The sequence below is a fragment of the Glycine soja genome, chromosome 13, assembly GCF_004193775.1.
Source record: "Glycine soja cultivar W05 chromosome 13, ASM419377v2, whole genome shotgun sequence".
Lineage (NCBI taxonomy): Eukaryota > Viridiplantae > Streptophyta > Magnoliopsida > Fabales > Fabaceae > Glycine > Glycine soja.
The window spans coordinates 9974182-9991838 of NC_041014.1; the positions used below are offsets into that span (position 1 = coordinate 9974182).

General features: G+C 34.0%; 1 protein-coding gene across 2 annotated transcripts; it reads left to right on the forward strand.

Moving 5' to 3' along the window:
* The first annotated feature begins 721 nt into the window (after positions 1-721).
* Positions 722-7392, forward strand: LOC114380766 (aldehyde dehydrogenase family 3 member H1-like). 2 transcript variants are annotated; one of them, XM_028339807.1, is made up of 10 exons: positions 722-1098; positions 3184-3252; positions 3330-3426; positions 3540-3746; positions 5274-5389; positions 5491-5595; positions 5674-5846; positions 5948-6038; positions 6382-6531; positions 6960-7392. In XM_028339807.1, exons 1-10 carry the CDS (start codon positions 847-849, stop codon positions 7188-7190), a joined length of 1491 nt encoding a protein of 496 aa, XP_028195608.1. In that variant the 5' UTR covers positions 722-846; the 3' UTR covers positions 7191-7392. The 2 variants fall into 2 exon arrangements, with proteins under 2 accessions (XP_028195608.1, XP_028195609.1); XM_028339808.1 differs by lacking the exon at positions 722-1098 and adding an exon at positions 1539-1583.
* Positions 7393-17657: the final 10265 nt, after the last annotated feature.

Here is a 17657-nt window from a genome sequence, read left to right on the forward strand (position 1 = left end):
TTTTTTTACTTTCACGCAATTTTTGTCATTATTTAGTTAATCAATAAAAAAAAATCACAGCAATGAAATAAGAAAGCATACCATTGAATCCTCAATATCACCCTGTCATCTGTTCAAAGCATGATAACATAGAATATTAAATTGCTTTAGAATAAAGAAAAGCATTCCAGTTTAACAAACATATAAAAATACATTTATTATTCTCATATTAAGATAAACGCACTAGTTTAATTTTATACAAGTATTTTATTCCGTGAGGACTCCTTGTGTCACATGTTAAAAATCATCTATACCAGAATAATTTGTATTTAATTTTTATTATATATAAAAAAATTTAAACCAACAACAGTCATATATCACAAACAAATATATGATTGAATGAACTAGAAACATCGGTTGGTTGTATGAAACCCAAGACCAAAATATTAGTGTTTTGTCATTGTACAGCAATTTTATTTTATTAACTATTATCATTAATTAATAATTGTCCTTTTTTGCACAAAGCCGTTCCCTTTGGCTCAACTCCAAAAACCAAATTATTCCTCATTTATATATTTTAATTTAATTTTATAAATTTTAACTCAACTCTAAAAATTTACTCAAAAGTTAAAAATTATCTTTAATTTATATATTTTAATTTAATTTTACTTTTAACCAATCTAGAACTTACCTTTTCTCAGTAGTATTTGGCAAGCTATAAAATCGGAAGTATTCCTACTTTCGAGAGTAGTAACACGCCACGAATCACGATCCATCATCACACCACTCAACTCTGCACGGCATAATCCTCTTTCTTTTTTTCTCTGTTTTCTTTACTTTCCTCTTCGCGTCGTTTTGTCCGCGATAATGTCGTCGACGCCGCAGGACTCTGTCAAAACGACGGCGTCGGCGAAGAACACCGCGTTCGACGCGGAAGCGGCGTCGCGGCTCGTGAATGAGCTTAGGCGAAACTTCGCTTCGAACAAAACGCGCAGTTACGAGTGGAGACTGTCGCAGCTCAACGCGCTCGAGAAACTCGTCGTCGTTCACGAGCAGGAGATCGTCGACGCGCTCCGAAACGACCTCGGCAAGCCGCCACTCGAAACCGTTGCATACGAGGTCTCGTCGTTTACACTGTTACTCGTTCGCGTTTTGTTTATTTTTTATATATATATTTTTGGTTTGACTTCGGTAGTGTAAAAGGAATATTCCGAAAAATTTTCGCAGGTGCATTTTGTGATAGAGATTTTCTGCGGTTCATTTATTACAGTGACAGAGTGTGTCATCTTCTCAGAAATTCTTTCTGAGCAAATAACAATCTTATGTTATGTTATGCTATGTGTTTGTGTGTATGCTCAGTGTTGACGTGTTATGTTTTGCTTTTTTATTTTTTTTGGATACTATTATTTATTTATTTTTAATTTTAATTTTTTTGGGAAGGGAATTTCTGTTGAATTAAATTGGTTGGTTATTTGTCTGTGTGGATTGCGGTTCGCGTTTCTTTGCCAATGGTGGTGGAAACGTTGCCGTTTGGGGGATTGGATTTGGGGCCTGGTGGTTTGGTGTGAGCATTAATGGCGCGTTCTTTGCGTCCCAATTTTAGGGTGGGCCAGTGTTGTGGGCCTCTAAATTTGCCTTTGAATCTATGATATGTGGCTTTAATTCATGGATTTTGTTAACGTCAGCACTTATGTTAGAACGGTATAGTGAAATTTTAGTAAGTGTTGAGTTTAATATGCATGCAGTCCTCTTTCGTGTAGACTGTGAATTAATCAGCAATTAAGTTTATTATGACTTAAAAAATATATAATAAAAATTAATAAATTTATCATGTCCGTTTAGTAATTGGGTGAGTACATGTTTATTCACAATTGTTCTGTTTCCTAATGATAACTTTTCATTTTTAGTTGGTTAAACTAACTGAATTTATTGCTAGTGCCACAAAATGTATAGCAGTCAAGGTGTTGACTTAAACTACTGTCACTGAATGAGTTGTTTCAGCAAACTTTGTCCTTGATCCCTTCTGGCTTCTTTTTTTTTGAAACGTAATTTTTTAGTTTTTGTGATTTGTGTTGTTTGAAAAATGTTAAAAGGTACACTATTTTTTGGGTGTATGGATAGAAGGAAGAGATAGATAGACAAAAAAATTGAGGGAAAAAAAGAACGAGAAACTGTTATATGTGAGAAATGCAGAGAGACTTGAGAAGTAAAATGGGTGAAAGTGAGTTATAAGAGAAGTTGAAAGTGGGATTTTCCTTTTTAGTTTATCGGAGACAATTCCATTCTTTCACGAGGTTGACAAATGTGATTTCAGTTTGGCTGTGAGATGCCATTGGCTATTATAGTATATAACAGAATTTACTAAATGACACATGCCCACCTAATTTGGTACTTTTCAAGGACAATTCAATTCACACATTGTGTGCCTGTTTAAACAGGAAAATATATGCCAATCAGGGTTAGCTAAACTGGTAGGAATGAAATGTAAAAATGAAAATGGTTTAAGTACCTATGTAAGCTGTCTACTGAGACTTGTGGCATGCCTAGATTGTAAAATAGTGCACCCTCACTTCCCACATAAAACTGTTTGGTACCAAAAAATGAAAATCTTTGCATTTGGAGAAGATCCAGGGGTCTTGCTGTTTACGACGTTGTGTTTTTTAGTAATGCCAAATGTATGGCAGGCAATTCATAATACAACTCTCAAAATTGCAAAACAATTCATTAGGTTTATGCATGTTGAATTGGTTATTTCTAATTTCAAATATTTGGATTTTGGCATGTTAGGCTCCTCAGTCCTGCCTAACTTGTTTCTCCAAACTTCTCCACTTGAGTTTGAATGTTATTAAAGTTTATAAGATTTTGTTAGGTTGATATTTCTGTATGGATTGGAGATCTTTGATGATGTGCAACCAGTGGTCCTGTGCACTCAGTTATTAATATCCCTTGGATAGGAAAACACACTAAATCTACTTTATCCAAGATACTGAAAATTTCATTACAGATTAACGTAAGACGTAAAATTTGCTACTAAACAAACATTTTGAAGCCTTTAATAAGGACATGAATCTGAAAATGTGGAATGAAAACCCATTTGCCTGACTATTGCTTTTTGAAGGATTGGTATAATAATCAACAGTCAACACAATGGTTTTAAGTATGATATTTTCCATCTTCTTGTAACTGGGGTAGTTTGTATTGCAGATTGCTATGTTGAAAAACTCATGTAGAATCGCACTCAAGGAATTGAAACATTGGATGACTCCTGAAAAGGTATACATTATGTGAATTTCATTGCTGACATTGTTTGGTACTTTTGATTTATCACATGAATTTCCCTTTTATTGCAGGTCAAAACTTCAATCGCAACTTTTCCTTCTTCAGCTGAAATAGTATCTGAACCACTGGGGGTTGTGTTAGTCATCTCTGCATGGAACTACCCATTCTGTATGTTAATATTTAGTTGGTATTGTTTCACATACTTTTGAGCTGACATCTCACCTTTTTCTTTCCTCCAATCTCTGCAAAATCTATATTACATTCTCTGTCTATCTTTCCAGTGTTGTCACTTGATCCAGTCGTTGGAGCTATTGCAGCTGGTAATGCTGTTGTTTTAAAACCATCAGAAATTGCTCCTGCCACATCATCACTGCTGGCAAAGCTTATCGGAGACTACTTGGATAACTCATGTATTAGAGTTGTTGAGGGAGCAGTTGATGAAACATCTGCATTACTGCAGCAAAAGTGGGACAAAATTTTCTATACAGGTTCTTGTTTGTCACTCTTCTGTTTTCTTGGTGGTTCTGAATCCTGAAATGACATTGACAATTTTCCTTTCTTTTATATATAGTGGCATGTTAACAAGTACACTGTGTAACATACATTTTTTAACAGTCTTTATTATTTGGTGAAATTTCTGTGAGTTCCACTAAATGATGCAGGTCCCCCATGGATTTCACCCGATAATGAAAATGTTTTGAAATGAGAATTTTGATATTCCTTTTGGATAATTATATTCATATAAGTGCATTATTTCACCTGACAAAAATAAAAAGAAGTAAAAGTATAAAAATATTTTTCTCATTCAAGTTATATTCATAATTCCTAACTTAAGGATCACAATTAACCAAGTTATGTCGGCAAACTTTTCTGTTAGGATACCTTATTCCGTATGATTTTGATTTTGTTTTTGGTTGCTGAAGATGTCAGTTTAAGTATAACATTTGTTCTTTAAATTCCTAAAAATTGACAGGCGTGCTACAAAAACTTGAATGTGGATTTTTTTCATTGTTAGCCGTTGGATGGTTTGCCACATGCTATTCTTAATGACATAATACATGTCCAATATTGCTTGTTTCTATAACCTTAATATGTCTGTTAAGCATGAATATCTATATTCTGTTTTAGTTTGGTGGATAACAAGGGAAGCATTTAACTTTTTAATCATTAATATAGGATTGTGCAGATTATGTTTATACTTTGTAGGCTTCATAGGCATCTAATCTTGGAATGCTTCTTTCTTTTCTATTATTTGGAATAGAAAATACTTCATTCTAAATAATGATTGGCAAGGTTGGTATGGATTGACGATTATAATACAGCTTGAATACATCTGGGATGTTACTGTTATTGGTCCTGGAAATAGTTCATGCAGATTACAATTTTGAGCAGTATCTCTTACTCATGAAGTATCTTTAGAGGCATATAGCCATATAGCTTGCTGAATCACATGATTCACATCATTACTCAGGTTCAGGCATGATATTTACTTGGGAAAGCAGGATAGGAATTTGTTGAGCAACATAGGTGTCTCAGTGGATGATAAGATAATTTAAGTATAAAGCTTTTGAAAAGCTGTATCTAATTGATACGTGACAGGAAATTTGTATGAGATCATCGCTTATAGGTAGTATGGCACCTGACAGTGCTCCAAACAATATATGCTGTAGGATAATTGATGATTAGGGATATGTTAGTCTTGAGTCTCTTGAGTCTTGGCCATTATTGTATTAAGTTTTAAGGAAGACAAGGAATAAGGTTATTGTCTTAATCTATGTTCAATGGTTGTGAGTTGTGACCAAATGCCCTTGTACTTGTTTTGGACTTTCAGTTGTATTGACTGTACTTCTATATGTTCCATATTGTTAAGACTCTTAGTGTCAGTCTTATATAAGAAATCTAGTTTGTTATAAATATACAAGGATCTGATGCTGGATTTTCTTGAATGCTTGTTTTATTACAATGATACCCAGGTCTGATAATATTCTTTACCTAAGTAACTGTTGGATTTTTAGGTAATGGACGAGTGGCACGCATTGTGATGGCTGCTGCTTCAAAACACCTAACACCAGTTGTGCTGGAGCTTGGAGGAAAATCTCCAGTTGTTGTTGATTCAAATATCAATTTAAAGGTATACCTTTGTCCTGTTTTATTTTCATCAATTACTTTCCATCACTGATCTCTTGCAATCTCACTTTTAAGATTAAATTAGTTTGAATTTGAATTGGCAAGGTAGCAACAAGACGAATAATTGCAGGAAAGTGGGGTTCTAATAATGGGCAAGCCTGCATTTCTCCAGATTATATTATAACAACTAAAGACTATGCTCCCAAGTTGGTAATAAATTTTTTCCTAAGTGTTATTAGAATTCTAAATTTGTTGGTTTGTTCAGTGTTTGTTTCCTTCTATTTCTAGGTGGATGCGCTAAAGACTGAATTGGAGAAATTTTATGGAAAGAACCCATTGGAATCAAAAGATTTGTCCCGTGTTGTGAACTCCAACCACTTTAATCGGTTGACAAAGCTCTTGGATGATGATAAGGTTTCTGGTAAGATTGTTTATGGAGGCCAAAAGGATGAAAACAAATTGTAAGTTCTGTATATGCTTTTGGGGGTACTTATTGATGAAATCTTGATTTAGTGAAATACAATAAGATCTTGACCCTAGTATTTCTTTTTCTCAATTTCAGGAAGATTAGCCCCACTGTTCTATTGGATGTCCCACGGGACTCTTTGATTATGAATGAGGAGATATTTGGTCCTTTACTTCCCATCCTCACGGTAGGAGTTAAGACACCATTATACCACAATAACTGTTTTTTGTGAGATTTTCTTCAAAATCTCATTGGTTGCTTGCTGTTACAGTAATGAGTACTATATTGAAACAAGATATATATAACTTTTATGGTCATGCCCTGTGGGGAGAATTTCAATTATGTCACGTGCAAAAATCATCAAAATAAACAGCTGCTAATATTTTGTATACATTTGAAGATCATGAAGCCAATTGTTAAATCAACCTTTCTGGTGATTGTAAATTGTAAAATGTTTATCGATAAATTAAAGCCACATCAATCAAAATGTTTCATTTTTATTTTTATCTTTTTTCATTTGCTTGAAACAGGTTGACAAACTAGAAGAAAGCTTTGACGTGATCAATTCAGGACCCAAGCCTCTCGCTGCATATATATTTACAAATAACAAGAAGCTCAAGGAGCAATTTGTTATGACTATTTCAGCTGGTGGTTTGGTTGTTAATGACACTACTTTACATGTAATTTCTAGTCTACTCTTGAATCTCTGAACCTGTGTTGTGTACCTCTGATTCTTATATGCAAACAAAACAACAGTATATATAGGTGATCACTAAAATATGCTTCAAGACTAAAATTAAATTTTGACTAAAGGCCATGTGATAAATTGTATTATTGTACAAGATTAAAATTAAAGAAATCGTGAAAATAATTTCTTATTGTTTTTTCAGGTTTCATTTCTATAGTAAGGAGCATCTATTAAATAAAATGTGTTGTTTGCTCCCCATGCATTTGTTTTTATTGGTTCATATTGAAACGAGTTTCTTCAGATTAAATGTAGTTTTTCTGTCTATAGATGCTCACAATTTTATTTAATGTTTTGAAATAATTTCAAGTGTGAACACTATTCACCCGTGTTTCTATTTTCCATCTTTTTTGCCTGGTGCAGCTTGCAGTTCATACTTTACCATTTGGTGGAGTTGGTGAGAGTGGAGTGGGTGCATACCATGGGAAATTCTCATTTGAAGCTTTTAGCCACAAAAAAGCTGTTCTCTATCGCAAATTTATTGGTGATGCTCCAGTAAGGTACCCACCATACACAAATACAAAGATGAGATTGCTGAAAGCTATCATAGGTGGTGGCATACATGGTATTGTTCGTGCCCTGTTTGGTTGGTGATAGTCTTTGATTTTAATTATATTGGAATCTTGATGCTGTAAATACGGCTTTTATTTTGGCTTCCTTGTATTTTAATCTCCAGTTATTATTATTATTTTTATGTAATACTCATCAACCTTGACTTTCGGATGATAGTAAATAAGCATGTATTGTGTTGAAGATTAGATAAAAGATAGAGAAGAGCAGGTATATTTTTGAAGGATGCATAGCTATTATTCATTCTCTCTTTAAATAGAGATAGAGCTAAATATACAAAATAAAAAATTCCTTATTTTTAGGCATGACTAAAACAGTTTCTAATATGATAAAAACAAAATCATAACTCTTAGAGAATATATCCTAAGCAACAAACAATTTTAAAATTTAAAAAATTAGCTAAAACGTCTAAGTATGCAGCTATTGTAGGTATAGTTTCAACAAATCTCCTCCTTGCCTCAATAGTTGCAGACACCTAGTTTATTTCTTAAAGCTTCAAATCTAGCTTTTGGAAGAGCTTTTGTTAAAATATCTGCACTTTGATCTTCAGTTCTGCAGTAAATTAGTTTGGCTTCACCTTCTCTCTGTGCTTCCCTTAAAAAAAAACTTGATCTTGAAATGCTTAGTCCTGCCATAAAAAACAGGATTATTTGAAATGGAAATAGCTACTTGATTATCAACAAGAATCTGTGTAGGCTCCTTTTGTTCCATATGTAAATCAGCAAGTATACGCCTTAGCCAAATAACTTGATTCACAACTGCAGTGGCTGTCATATATACTGCAGTGCTTGTAGCCTTTGTCCACAGCTTCTTTGGCAACTCCTTTTTATACAACATACACCTTGTCATCTTCATGATATTTCTATTTTTTTCTCTCACTTGTACCATTCTGTTGTGGGGTATACAGTACAGTGAGTTGGTGCTCTATGTCAGCTTCTTCACAAAATTTGTGAAAGGTGTCATTTGCATATTTCTTCCCATTATTTGATCTTATTATGCGTAACCTGCAACCTCTTTGATTCTCCACCAATGCTTTATATTTCCATAATATGTTAGTTACCTCAGTCTTGGATTTAAAGAAATAAATTCAACAAAATCTGAAATAATCATCAATAAATGTAATATAATATCTATTACCATTCAAAGATGTTGTTCTCCACGTTGTTCTCCACGTTGTTTGAGAAAATGGTAATCTAATTTGTTTGTCATATTGACAAGCTACATAATCAGACAGTTTGTCTTCCAACAACGACACACCTTTCACCTAGGCATGTTTCTGCATGTATAAAAGTCTTGCACGGTGGAAATGTCTGAGCCTTTTGTGCCATAATTCAATGTTGTTGCAAGTGTTTGAAAAAGCTATTTGCTCCTCCTCCATTAGATTTAGAGCATAGCTTTTGGCCCTCATTTTCACCTTAAACACATTTTTGCCTTCTGCATCCTTAATCAAGCACCATTTGTCTTCAAATATGACTTCGAAGCCCTTTTCAACTAGCTGTGTCACACTAAGCAAATTTTGGTCAATGTTAGGCACATATAAGACATCAGAGATATGTTTCAAACCTGTTAAACTTTCTATAGTAACAGTTCCTTTTCCTTTGACTGAGATGAAATCACCATTTCCAATTTTTACTTTAGAAACAATGGTTTTGTCAAGCTCTTTAAAAAGCATTTGGTCGTTTGTCATATGATTTGTATAACCGCTGTCTATTAACCATGAATCACTGGAACTATTGCTTGTAGCAAAACATGTTGCAACAAAGAGTTGCTCTTCTTCTTGTTGCTCCATGGACACCTTTGCCTCCTCCAGTGACTTGCAAATCCGCTCTACATGTCCCAACTTACCATATTTTATGCACTTGATGTCAGGCCTCCACCAACATTTTTTTAGAGTGGTTTGTTTTTTTGCAGTGTGGACAAGGCGGAAAAGTATCATTTTGTTGCTTGTTGGAGCTTTCAGCTGGTTTCTTGTTCTTCCATTTGTTTTTCTTCTTATCTTTGCCTCCTCCTGAGTTTTGTGCTTTTATATGAAAAACACCTTGTATTACCTCCTCATGTCTCATCATTCTCCTCTATTCCTGTGCCTGGAAAACATTTACCAATTCTCCAAGGGTGATATTTGACAAGTCTTTTGACTCCTCTAATGCTAATATTTTAGATTCATATTTTTCAGGTACAATAACAAGTATTTTTTGCACTATCCTTTCGTCAGGAAAATCCTTACCAAGGAGACGTACCTTGTTTGCAATACTCAACAGTTTGTCAGCATAACTTTTGATAGTTTCTGTCTCCTTCATGCTCTGCATCTCAAATTCTCTAGCCAAGTTAAGTACCTTCATACCTTTGGTTCGATCACTACCTTGATACTCTAATTTGAGGTAGTCCCAAATGTCCTTCGCAGAATTCAAATTCATAATTCTCGTAAATATGATTTTTGAAACTGAAGAGAAAAGACAAGCTTTGGCTTTGGCCTTTCTTGTCTTCCTCTCTTTGTGATTCTTCAGCTGAACCACTGTAGGATTTTTAGGCAATGGCCAAACTACATAGTCTTCTTCTATTGATTCCCAAAGATCTAGTGCTTCAAGATAAGTAATCATCCTTGCAGCCCATAGTTCGTACTCCTCACCATCAAAAACTGGTGGTGGAATTATGTGTTGTGTTTTCTTCCATTATTGTTTCTCTCAACTCATAGATCCCTAAGATAATGGCTCTGATACCAATTTGTTAAAGATTAGATAAAAGATAGAGAAGAGCATATATATTTTCGAAGGATGCATAGCTGTTATTTATTTGCTCTTTAAATAGAGATAGAGTCAAATATACAAAACAGAAAATCTCTTATTTTTAGGCATGACTAAAGCAGTTTCTAATATGATAAAAACAGAATCATAACTCCTAAAGAATATATCCTAAGCAACAAATTTAAAATTTAAAAAAATAGCTAAAGCATCCACGTATGCAGCTATTGTAGGCCCAGTTTCAACATATTGCTATTCTTTTTCTTTTGCCATATGATTGTTTTAAGATGCCCTGTGGACCTTTGATTGTTTTGTCCTATCAGATGTCATGCTAATACTGATATTACATGTGTTGTCATATTTCTAGCATGTCATTTATGGTGTGTTCATTTACAACGAAAGAGGGTGAACAATGGAAGACATGATCAGTAAAAAGATGAGACTCGCAATGTTACATTCTATTTTACTTCAAAACTTTCACTTCAATTTATTTTTTTTCTATTCTTTTCCATCTTACCGAATGAACCCTTAAGGAAATATGACTCATCCAATATCATAATAGCTAATCCTGGTTTTGATTGGTTGTGTTTCACCTCTCTTGATACCATGTTCAATAACTTGTCTTTTGAGAAGAGTGTTTTACCCATTTGGTTCATAAATGTCTTATAAGTCTTAAAATAAGTATTATTTTAGTTTTTCAATGATTTATTAACTTTTTATTTATATTCCTAATAATGATTAGCAACAAAATTTATTAATGAATTAATGATGATAAAGTTAATGGTTTGTAAAAAAATCTATAATGACATTTATTATGAATAGAGTAATTAAAATTAAAGTATAATATTCAATTGGGATCTCTTCGTGTGTGTATGGAGATAATATCATTTGTAATAAATTTTTGTTTTTTTATAATAGATATTTTAATTAAGGAAATCTAACGTAATTAATTAAGATGTTCAAGTTATTATAAATCTTTGATATTTATCTTTGATTTTTATGTAAAAATAATAATAATAATAATCATCTTAAAAATCATATATTAAAAATCTTTGATATTTATGTTGAAATTATTTTTTTATAAATATTATCGTGTACAGTGAGTCATTAAACTCTATAGTTTATTGATTGTATTTACAAAATTTATATAATATAAAATTATTTAATATTTCATTGCTATATATTAAATGATGCATTACATTTGACCGAAAAATTATTATTTTGCACATAATGTAATGCATCAACATACTCCCAGTAGGACGAATCACGTTTTGTTGACGTTTGATGTTTGGTCATCAGTTTCTTCTTAACACCTTTTGTTTTTATCTTTTTTGGAGGAGCACACATAAAGATTAGATTAGGGTAGACAATTTCTCGAAGTTTACTCTTTAGAGTAACTCAAAAACATCAAGCTCTTCAAACTGTTTGGATATGGTTTCCATCCTTTCGATTATGCTGACTTCGAGCTCATATAACCCTTGGTCTGAAAAACTTAGTCTCCGCCAAAACATTTAGATTGTGTCAAGTGGTATGGTACCAACAACATACCTAGATAGTTCACATGCACATAGAAGACCATGAGTAGTTTTCCTTATACATCCACAACGAGCAGAATTTTTGCCAGCATAATGTACACACTCAAATTCAACAGCATTTTGGTTTAAAGACCGTGAGTAGTTTTCATTATACATCCACAACCCGTGCCTACGTCCAGTCCCCAAGCAACCCACGGTTCTTGAGATTTCCAATAACCTTGTAAAATCCTTTATAAGCAAAGATCCACAAGGGATGTACCCTCCCTTGCTCTCTTTGAACAACCAAGTAGATGTACCCACTACTTGAAGCGAACCACAAAGGATGTACTCTCCCTTGTGTTCACTATAACAACCAAGAAGTTACCCGCTTCTTACACAGAATTCTCAGACGGTTAGTTCTTTGAATTAAGTGTTTGGACAAAGAATTCTCAAACGAATAATTCTTTGAATTCTTTGTTTGGGGAATCAAAAGAATTTTCAGACAGATAGTTCTTTGAATTCTTTTGGCAAGAGGGAGAAGGAAAGAAGAATAAGAGAATTGAATAAGCACAAGTTTTTTGCCCAATGAACTTTTCTTGACAAAGTAAGTATTGAACAAAAACTCTTAGAAAGATGTTGAGAAATGAATCAGAAAGTTCTCTTCTTAGAATTCACGCCATGGTCACATATTATAATCATTTGATGGTTCAGGTTAAAAGTTTGTGACTCTTGACAATTTCTTCAAAACTAGTCACTTTAAAAGTTGTGACTTCTTTTGAAAAACTAGTCACTTTAAAAGTTATGACTCTTTTAAAAACTGGTTACTTTAAAAGTTGTGACTCTTTTTGAAAACTAGTCACTTTAAAAGTTGTGACTCTTGAAAAAATCTTCAGAAACTAATCACTTTAAAAATTGTGACTTTTGGTAATTTAATTTTCAAAATAAGTCACTAGTAATCAATTACCATTATAGTGTAATCGATTACACATCAACAGATGTAACTCTTCATGTTTAAATTTAAAAATCAAAATGTTAAGAAACACTGGTAATTAATTACATATATTGTGTAATTGATTACACAAGTTTGAAAATATTTTATTACAAGTTGTGACTCTTGAAATTTGAAATTCAACGTTCAAAAACATTGGTAATCGATTGCATGCCCATGGTAATCGATTACTACTTTGTAAAACAGTTATAAAACTGTTTGGGCTTCTGGTAATCGATTACTGCCTTATGGTAATCGATTACCAGAGAGTAAAAACTATGGTAAAAGATTTTTCTTTGAAAAATTCTTTTGGACAAATTATGTTATTCAATCTTTTCTTTTGAAAAAATCTTTTTATACTTATCTTGATGATTTTCTTGAAATTCTTGCATATCTTGAGTCTTCTCTTGAATCTTCACTTGAATCTTGATTCTTGATTGAACGACTCTTTTATTCTTGAAACTTGCTTGACACTTGATTCTTGACTTGAGTCTTTAGCATCATCAAAATAAACTTTGAAAGCTTTGCTTCCACATTAATCGGATTAGATTCAATTCGATCCAAATATTTTAAAAACTCAAACTCAAAATAATAAAGTGAGATTAAATTATGGATTGATGTAGACCTTGAACACCGATATAGGAAATGGTCGGATACCTGATCATAGGTTTGCCCAAATTCTTTACGTAACCTTTCTTTAATTCATTAACGCGTTGATTTCTTTAGTTAAACTAGTCATTACCCTTTAAGTAATACAAGGCAAGGTAAGGTCACATTAAACTATCCTTGAGATGAAATTTACTTAGTTAACTAAATATTTAAAATCGTGACCAGCTTCGATATCATTCGAAAAGAGACATTCTAATCCGTATTGCATCATGGGTCAACCAAATAGTGGAAATAATTACTGAACAACTTAGTTGAAAAACTAGTGAACAACTTCTCGAATTCAAACATTACATTAACTTCAACATAGTGGAAAGAAATAAAATTTGCATGAAAAACTCAGAAATAAAACTTGCATTCAATCATGTTGATGCAATCCTCCCTAAGAAAGGACCTGTTACCAGAGCCATGTGCAAGAGACTCTAAGAGGATTGGGCTAGAGCTAATGAAGAAGGCCTTAGGGTTCTCATGAACCTTAGGGTAGATTTTTGAGCCCATGGACCAAGGTTGGGTCCACTCTTCTTTGTAAATATTATAATAGGTTTTTTTCTTCTTTTGGGCCTTGTATTTTGGCCATTCTAGTAGTATAGGGTTTTAGCCTTGTATTTCAGGGCATTTTGAGTAGTCTTTGTAGTAGAGACTTTTTTGTATTTTCATGTATTTTGTCATGGGGGTGAACTTAGCTATTATAGGGGTGTGTGGCTAAGCTCTAGCTTCTCATCTCAAGGAGGTGAGCTTTGCTATTAGAGAGGTGTGTGTAGCTAAGCTCTAGCTCCTCAAGGAAGTTTCTTAAGGAGGTGAGCTTAGCTTTTAGAGTGGTGTGTGTAGCTAAGCTCTAGCTTCTCAAGGAAGTTTTCTCAAAGAAGTTTCTCAAGGAAGTTTTCTCAAGAAAGCTTCTCAAGGAAGCTACCTAGTCTATAAATAGAAGCATGTGTAACACTTGTTGTAACTTTGATGCATTAAAGTCTTATGAGACACACTTCAAAGTTTCACTTCTCTCCCTCTTTTATTCCTTCAATTTCGTGCTCCCCCCTTCCCTCTTTCTTTTCCTCCATTAAAGCATCATCTTCAAGCTTCTTATCCAAGGCACATTCTTGGTGGTGAAGCTCCTTCTTCCATGGCTTATTCCCTTGTGGATGGTGTCTCCCCTCTCCTCTTCTCCTTTGCCTTCCGCTGCATCTCCATGGTGGAAAATCACCATTGAAGCTCAAAGATCCAACCTCCATAGAAGCTTCACAAGCAAGCTTCCATCGCATGTCACGAGATAGACACGTCATCTTCCATTTCCATTACCTGTTTACTAAAAATAGCTAAAATTTCTATTGGTCCAAATTGTTTCCAATAGTTAGACTGTACTAAGACCTTCAGCACGTCATCGTTAGTTTTCAGCTTAATAATTTCAAATTTGATAACTTTGTCTAAATACTCAAAATGACCTGGTTGTCAAAAAAACAATCGTCTTACCATTTGTGATTCATGAATACCATGAGGGGGAATCCCTTGAGGTGCAACTTTTTTTATCAAATCCTTCAGTTCATCGATGGTACATCTTGAAGCAATGTCAATTTTTTTTGGATTTTTTCCTATGAATGCGTAACCTACAAAGTTGTTTTGGCGTGACATGTTCCACCTCCCATTGTAATAAAGAAGGACATCATAAGTAGGGGTCATAGTGCCTTCAAATAAGTTTAATATTTCATCTGGTGTTCTACCAATGGTGCATAATAACTCAATCGGTCCAACACACGAAAATTGATGATTACACATTAACATTGTGTTAACATCATCATCATTTTTCAATTGCATACATTAAAAGCGAAATTGGTTACCTGTATCTATGAATGGCTGTCGGTAGTAAATTTCATCCAAAAATTATTTGTCGGTTAGCTGGAGGGTATTGTGTATTCTGGTTTTTAGCGTTGCAAAATCACAAGTGTTTGGTACTCGAATGGGTACTGGAGTGGAAGTTTGAAAGTAAACACCACTATTGTTGTGAATAATCGATCCATTTGAAAAAATAAAACTCAACCTTGAGTTGACAATCGTCTGACTGCTAGTTTCTTCCAAAAATGCCATATTTTCTTATAAAAATTAGGAGAGAATGTGTGATTTTTTAGGGTGTTGGCGTGTCTCATATATATAGATAGTTTTAACTAACATTGCTTCACTTTTTTTAAAAAAATAGAGACGCGTGCAAATGCTTTGTGTTTGTGTTTCCAACTAAACTAATGTGGTGTCAAGCTGTATCGTGCATCAGAATATGTTGTCAAGTCAATCAATGTCGTATCATGCTCAAACTTTAATACGCATGCATTTGACAATGTGTTGTCAATTATGACAACGATATATCATACATGCGTAATTGATTTTAGTTGCACCAACTAATTTATTTCTTAACGCAATAATTACTTAATAATTAAGAATAAATGTCTGACAACAAATTATATCACATAATTAATAAAATTAGATAAAGAAGTGTTACAGTCCACAACAACGATGCATGTTCAGTCTTCATTTAGGTCGACATAGTCTATTTTCAACATCAGGAAGCTTCTGTACTACTACATTCTACTAATATATGGAGTTGGCCACTGCTTTGCCTGAGGATGAGAATTCCTAGACCACAACAATGCTAGAGGCGGTAAAGGACAACGGTCTTTCAAATAAACCTGTTGTAAGTGAACAAACATTATTAACTCAAATGAACACAAATGATTGCATAAATCTAAAAATTAGATTAACTATCTTCAATGTACCTGAACAAAATGATTTTCAAACATGTGACTGATGCATATAATGCGGTGCACAGAAGAATCTGGTGGTGGTTGACTTCTAAGAGGAAAAAATGTCATGCTTTGTTGTTGGGACAACGATACAAGGATTACATTATACCTTGATGCAATGATATATCCCATCTCCGTTACATCCATCCACTTATCCATACTAACCTGAATCAAACAAAATATACACATCAAACAAAATATCCACGCTTTAAAGTTTGTTCTAAAAAAAAACCAAAACAAAATACCTTGAAAAACCCATCAACAAGTAGAGACAACCTTAATTCTTCAAATCTCTCTGTGCCACCGAAGAGGTTGATATAGTCATCCGACCATTTGCCAAGTTCTTTAATCAATTGGTTGCGCACCAACGACCAAGAATCTTCGCCCATACCTAATAAAGCGGCAATGGCTCAATATCTACAATTACCGTCCGTTTTCACATCCACAATGTTGTCAATGAAACCCTGTATAAATGACTCAAATTGATCCAACATCGGGATGATCCTTGTTGGCTTCGATGGGTCAGAAGATGATGCACTATGTTTCACTGAAGAGTTGCTATTTTGAACAGAATGAAAAACATCAACATAATCCCAATAAGACGGATCACGCTTTGTGGATCTTTGATTTTTGTTCATCGGTTTCTTCGGTGTACCTTTAGTGTTGACCTTTGACAGAGGAGGACATATAGAGTTTACATCGGGGCATGCAATTTCTCGAAGTTTAATCTTGAGAGTAACTTTACCACAAACATTAAGTTCCTCAAATCTTTTAGATTTGATCTCGATCTCTTCTTTGATGGTGACTTCAGCCTCACATAACCCTTGGTCTGAAAAACTAAGTCTCCTCCAAAACATATGGATTGAATCGAGTGGGATGCTGCCAACAACATACCTAGATAGCTCACATGCACAAGGAAGACCGTATGTGGTTCTTTATCACACAACCACAAGAAGAAGGATTCTTGCCAGCATAATGTACACACTCAAACTCAGCAACAATCTCATTTAAAGCGTACCTTGAAACCATTTCAAGAAGCCTCTTGTATAAGATTTTTTTAAATACATGTCCAACCACATGTATACTTGTTTCAAAGGATGCTTTAATTTGAGTGTGCTGCAGCGTGATCATGGTCATGGCATCCCAAACACTACATAGGTCTCCAAGACTATTATGTAATACTCTTTTTAAAGCCCTATGAGCAGATTCAACCCTACATTTGAAATATACAAAAAACAGTAAAAATATACTACAATTAAATTCCATGAATTAATAAACATTACTAGAAAAATTGTAACATTTTAATACTTGTTTGTTGTTGTGTTGCCTAAGTGCATCACCTTATTCGTCTAGGCTGTAATAAATTTTTCATTGTGTGAGATTATCCTTGTTTCGTTAACATAGTCAACGAACATTGACCAAGGTGAATAAGTCATTTGAAACTTCTGAAGGCACTCAGCGAACTACTGTTCAAAAAGACAATCAACCAGACTACCCCAGGCATCCATGACATACTCCCAAGCATTTTTTTGACCAATTAAGGATTTGCATTTGGCCTTGACATTCTTGTTGATGTGAAACTTGTACAACAAGTTTGTACACTCGGGAAAAACAGTTTTCACTACATTCATCAATACTAGGTCTCTATCAGTCACAATAACTACAGGGAGACAATCACATCTTAAAAATAGACCTCGAAACCGTTCCAAAGCCCATACAACATTATTAACACGTTCACCCTCCAAATATGCAAACCCAACAGAGAATGTCATCCCTGTTGGTGTCACCCCAACAATGTCAAG